Source organism: Mustela nigripes, unplaced genomic scaffold (assembly GCF_022355385.1).
Source record: "Mustela nigripes isolate SB6536 unplaced genomic scaffold, MUSNIG.SB6536 HiC_scaffold_611, whole genome shotgun sequence".
In the NCBI taxonomy this organism is placed as follows: Eukaryota; Metazoa; Chordata; class Mammalia; order Carnivora; family Mustelidae; genus Mustela; species Mustela nigripes.
In genome coordinates this window covers 12,130-17,779 of record NW_026740018.1, presented here as the reverse complement: position 1 = coordinate 17,779, position 5,650 = coordinate 12,130, and the positions used below count along the sequence as shown (strand labels likewise).

General features: G+C 60.7%; 1 protein-coding gene across 1 annotated transcript in view; it reads right to left on the bottom strand.

Moving 5' to 3' along the window:
• Positions 1 to 6: 6 nt before the first annotated feature.
• The window catches only part of LOC132008655 (myosin-9-like), a 14,165-nt gene continuing 8,521 nt past the window's right edge, over positions 7 to 5,650 (bottom strand). The window contains 8 exon segments of the mRNA XM_059387257.1: positions 7 to 353; positions 1,180 to 1,352; positions 1,483 to 1,591; positions 2,163 to 2,371; positions 2,684 to 2,807; positions 2,897 to 2,985; positions 3,825 to 4,010; positions 5,423 to 5,584. Coding sequence (XP_059243240.1) covers positions 236 to 353; positions 1,180 to 1,352; positions 1,483 to 1,591; positions 2,163 to 2,371; positions 2,684 to 2,807; positions 2,897 to 2,985; positions 3,825 to 4,010; positions 5,423 to 5,584 — 1,170 coding nt within the window. The 3' untranslated portion in view covers positions 7 to 235.

Sequence of the window (5,650 nt, the reverse complement as noted above, 5' to 3'; positions counted from 1 at the left end):
GAGGGTGCAGAAGCGGATGCAGTGGAGGAAGCCAAACACCCTCAGCAAGGCCTGGGGGGCGGGCGGGGAGGCGCAGGCTTGAGGTCTCCTGGCCTGGTGGGACTGGGTGGGGAGGTCACGGTCACGGCAGTCCCCAGAAGGTGGAGGAGGGTGCTGCGGGGGTGGGGGGTGCTGGAAAGGGGAGACGGAGTCATGTGGCGGTCTGTCCATCCGTTCCAGGCAGCAGGAGGAGAGATTACTCAGCAGCTTTGGCCTCAGCCCCATCCGCCTTGCCATCCACCTCCTCGTCCGAGCAGTCGCCAGCACCTTTCCGGGCCATCCGGCGGGGCACGACAAACGGCAAGTCCCCTCGCCTGGGGACAGAGGCACAGGGTCAGCAGGGCCGGCCAGGAGGGCAAGTACAGCTGGCACCCCTCCAAGCCATCTGTAGACGGACACCAGGCCCCAGCGCCCTGGGCAGTGGGCCAAGAACCGGGGAGCCTGGAGAAACACGGGCTCCCACTTCATTCCAAATCACCAGTGAGAAGCCGTGGGGAAGCCGGGGCTGACGGCGAGAGAGAGGCCCAGCAGCAGACGCAGTCACCCGCGCGAGACACACGCCAGCCCGCACACCCGGGCTCCGACGACGCAGCAGCGGGGCAGACGGAGACACGGGGACCGCACGCGGGACGGGACCCCGACGCCTACTCCGGGTCGCGCGCACAAAGCTATCAGCGACGGGCTGGAAGGCGGCCTCCTGTCGCCTTCACGCCGAAGGGAGAGAAGCAGCGGGAATCCCGGGAAAAAGAGCCTCTGCCTGCCCCGCCGGCTCCCCCTCCGGCAGCAACGCTCCGCGAGAGCGCACAGCCGCGCCTCCCCGCGGGCACAGGCGCCGTGAAGGCCGCGGGGCCGCCTCAGCCGGCGCCCCCAGGCCCCCAGCGCGTGCCGGGCCGGCCGGGCCCCCGCGAGCGGCCGCCAGGGCCCCACAGCCAGCCTGGAGCCCCTCCGGGCCGGCCTGGTTCCGCCGGCGGGGTTTTCCCAGAGACGGAGCGCAGGGCTCACTCGGGAGCCCCGGGAGCCGCACGGGCGGAGACGGCGCGGCCCCGGACGCAGACGCGGGCGGCTCCTGGGAGTTTCGTCTGAAACGAGCTTTCCGGCGCCCCGAGCTCAGGGAGGGGAGGCCGCGGCCACGGGGCTCACCTGAGCTTGTTCTTGAGGGTGCTGACCTCGCGGTTCATGGCGTCGGCGGTCTCCGTGGCGTCCTCCAGCTCGCGCTGCAGCTTCCGGCGGGAGGCGTTGGCCCGCTGGGCCTCCTCCTCAGCCTCCTCCAGCTGCCGCTTGAGCTGCTTCAGGCGGGCCGACGCCTTGTCAGCCTGTGGAGACCAGAGGTCGGGTCAGGCGCCACAGCCGGAGAGGCCCACCAGGCCCCGCCGCCTGGTGCACGCGCTCGCGCGCACGCACACGCTCCCACGCACACGCGCGCGCACACGCATGCGCACACACCCGGTCCTTGAACCCCTCGGCCTTCCTCCGCTCGTCATCGACCTGCAGCAGAGCGTCCTTTAGCTTCTTCTCAAGCTGACACACCTGATTACAGGCTTCCTGGCGCTTCCTGCGGTACAGAGACGTGGCGGCTCAGGGACCCCGGCTCAGAGGGTCCGGCCACACCACTCCACACCGGCTGGACGACCTGTCCCCGCGCCTCACGGGCATGTCCCCCACGAGGAAGCCCCCAGGCGGAGGCCGGCCCATCTCCACCCAACACCCACGACGTGCTTGGTCTCCTGCGGGGGACGCACGGCGACAACTCCATTTCACAGAGGAGGAAGTGGCCTCCGGGGAGGGGGGACACAGCCCAAAGAGCAGGTACGTAGCAAGGAAAGGGGAAACTGAGATTTGCAACCCAGTGTGACCTGCCCATTACCTCCAACGACGCCCCAGTCTTGCTGAGCCCACAGACTAGCTGCCCAAGCAGGCAGCAACCGCCACCTCTGCCTGATTCAGGCCCGAGAGACATTTGTCCGAAGCCCCAACTCTAGAGGTGGGCCCATGGACTCCTACGCAAACTTAGAAGCCCCAATGGAAGGGATGAGCAGCCATCAGGAGGGGGACAACAGTCTCTGGGCCTCGGGCAGCAACAGAGGGGTCTGCAGGCTGAGTCCGCGATGGGAAGGAACACCTACTTGGTCTCGTTGTCCAGCTGCTCCTCCAGCTGTGCGATCTTGGCCTCCAGGGCAGTGATGGAAGCCTTGTACTTGGACTTGACAGAGCCCTCCATCTCCTGCAGCTTGACCTTGAGCTACTTGTTCTGGCGCTCCAGCTGCTGTCGCACATTCTCATTCTTCTGGGCGTGACTGCGCTCGAAGTTCAGGTCGGTGTTGATCTGGTCGATCTAAAGGAAGGCAGGCTGGTGACCCCAGGAGGGCTGGGGCGGGGGAGCTCCCTGGGGCAGAAGCGGGGCCACTGGTTCCTCAAGAGCCTCAGAAAACACTAGGCCCTCGGGCCCCAAGTTCACGAGTTCTGGTGCCTCCTAGAAAAGGGAGCTCCCCCACAGCCAGGGTCCAGAGAATGAAACCAAGGGAGACCTTCACAGGTGCCAGGACACCCTCTCCGAAGCCCAGCAAGCCCTAGGCTCCTGCCAGCATGGTCTCGGAGGAGTAGAGCCTGGTGCAGGAAAATGCCAGGCAGCCCTGGCCCCACCCACCTGCAGGTCTGCCTTCTTTAGCCGGTTGTTCTCCAGCCCTGTGTTGCCCAGCTCCTCCTCCAGCTCCTCCTCCAGCTGGGCAATGCGGGCCTCCAAGCGCCGCTTCTCTTCCAGCGCCAGGGCTCTGGGTGAGAGCGGGGAGCAGTGAGACAGGGCCTGTCCCAGAGGATGGGCACACCTGCCCTCAGCTCAACATGCCATGCCATGGCTCACCCTTTGCCGCTGCTATTGGCAGTCTCGTCAGCCAGTTCATCCCGCTCCTGCTGGGCCTGGTGCTTGGCACGCTCGGTGGCTTCCAGTTCCTGCCATGAGAATGTGGACTGTGACCATCTGGGACACCCCAAAGTCCCTTGAGCCCCCCCCCCTCCCATTCCTGGAACTCGCAGCACCATGCTCCCCCAGCCCCTGGCCCTTCCTCTCAAACCCCCTCCCAGGTCTGCCTCCTCCATGAAGCCCTTCCTCACGAGCCCCTCTGGCTTACAGGGCTGATTCCTCCCTCTGAGACCATGACTTAGGCACCACATTTGCAAAGCCCCTCTCTCTAAGTGTTACAGCCAAGTCAGACTGGGGAGGTAGAGGTAAATAAAAAACTGTCCTGTGCTAATGGGATCTGGTCCCTCTGCATTCTGGGGAGACCGGAAGTCGGGAGGACAAGGATGGGAGTTTGGGTGAGAGCAGAGTCTGAAAGCCAGTTGGGTAAGGTGGTCCCAATAGAGAGCCACACTTGATCTCAGAGGGAGGGCTGACCCCAGGCCCAGGCTCGAGGGCACAGCCATGAGGACAGTGTGGACGAGGACATGCCCAGACACCCAGCCCCAGTAGGAGCACCAAGTGGCCCATTAACCTCAGGCTGAAGAAGACCGCCTAGAGCAGAGGGAGGGCTCTAGCGATACACCTCTTGTGTGACCCACAAGGCAGCAAGGGGGACACGCGGTGGTGCCGGAGCATTTGGGAAAGCGCCCTCCCCTTGCCAGGCGTAAACACTCAGCAGGAGGTGGGGAGTACCAGGAAGCTTCATTTCATGCAAGGGAGCTGGCCCCAAATGGTGACAGTTTAACTCATACACACAGTTTAGTCACACCAGGAAGCCCGGCTATTTTACGAAACCCTGCAGGGACTTCTTTCACAAAGCCAAGCCCACCCCCAACCCACTGCTGAAGTTGGCCTGTTGGCTGCCAGTTGGGCCACTGGGCGGCCCAGCCTGGCTGGGCAGAGGCCGTAGGCTGCCCCCTGCTGGTGACCCCGAGTGCCCTCCTGGGGCCTGGTCCACGTCCTGCAGCTGGATCCTCTCGGCCTCCATGCTCTTCACCTTCTTGTTCTCCTTGGCCTGAACCAGGATGTGACACAGGTATGCCCTCCAGTTCCCGCATGTAGTTCTTCATCTGGGCCTGGGCTGGGCAGGAGATGCTTGGTACCCCCCACAGCCACCACCCCAACCTGAGAACCTTGGCCTGCTTTCAGCCTGCTGCCACATGTAACCTTACAACTTTAACAGTACAGGGCAAAATAATAAGGACACAGATCTCTTTAATCCTTGTCGTTTTCACATATTTTTGACAATCGGGTTTTACAAAGCACACCTTCAGCGGTGTCAGTCACGGGCTACCCATCAGCCCCAGCTGCAATCCAGGCTACACTTTTTACAACATCCAGTTGACCTGAATGCGATTCTCCAAGGCCGCTCCCTGGGACACCAGCTCCTCTGAGTCCACACCCACCTGCCAGGTTAGCCCCCACAATAGGGAAAAAACACATTTCCTTTGTTCTCCTGTGATTGGTTCTAACTCTAAAGATCTTAGTCAAATAGATTTGTTTCTTTTTTCCTTCTGTGGATAAATCCTAAACTGGGACTCCTCAGACCAGATGGTAACAGGTACAACTGCCCTACGACTTCGCCCACAGACCCTAAACTTTTTCTGCGGCTGGTTTTCGTTGTGTGACATGGCTTCTCAGAGCTAATTTTTAAAATGTGTGTTATCTTTGGGGCACCTGGGTGGCTCAGTTGGTTGAGCATCTGCCTTCAGCTCAGACCATGATCCCAGTATCCTCGGATTGAATCCACCACCAGGCTCCCTGCTCAGCGGGGAGTCTACTTGTCCCTCTGCCCCTGCTCCCCCTCCCACTCGTGCTCTCTAATATACAAAATCTTTTAATAAATAAAGAGAACAGAGTGAAATTTGTTACCTTTCACGTATCTTGACGAGCACAGAATACTGTATGGACATACTGATGAATAACTGTGTCATACACCTGAAACTAACATAACACTGTATGCTAATGATGTTGAAGTTATTAAAATAAAAAACATAAGTAAACAAAATCTATGATCTTTAATTATTGGTGAAGTGAGAATTTTCCAAGTGCTTGTTCTGTGATGTGGGCTGCACGTGGGGGCCTATGCTCAGCTCAGAAGCTTCAGTCACTGTCCACTAAGGCTGTATCGGGTTGGGACCCGGTCCAAGACCCGGGCCATGTCTGGTTTACTCTACCACCAAGTACTATCTATGTCCCTATGTCACTGTGTTTCTAGGTTTACATGCATTTCCTTGTTTAATGCACACACAGTCAATGATTTTACTGCAAGTTTGCTTTCTGCTCCAGGGCTGAGGGCACCCTGATCAGCCGTGGAGAGGGGAGGGTGGCATCCTTCAGCACTTGTCAGCCACTGACCAGTGCCGGGGCGCCACCTGAGCCCAGAGCCTCGGGTGCAGCCGCGCCCCGCACGGCCCGTGGCCTCACCTGCAGTTTGTGCAGCTGCTTGATGGCCTCATCTCGGTTCTTGTTGGCAGAGTCGAGGTGGGCCTCCAGGTCTTTCAGGACTATCTCCAGCTTCTTCCGAGCAGCCACCTCCATCAACCGCTGCTTCCTCTCATCCTCCAGTTCTGCCTCCATCTCCCGCACCTGGGGGACAGGCCGATGGCTCAGACAGCAGCATCCACACCCAGACCCTGCCCCGCTCTGAGCCCA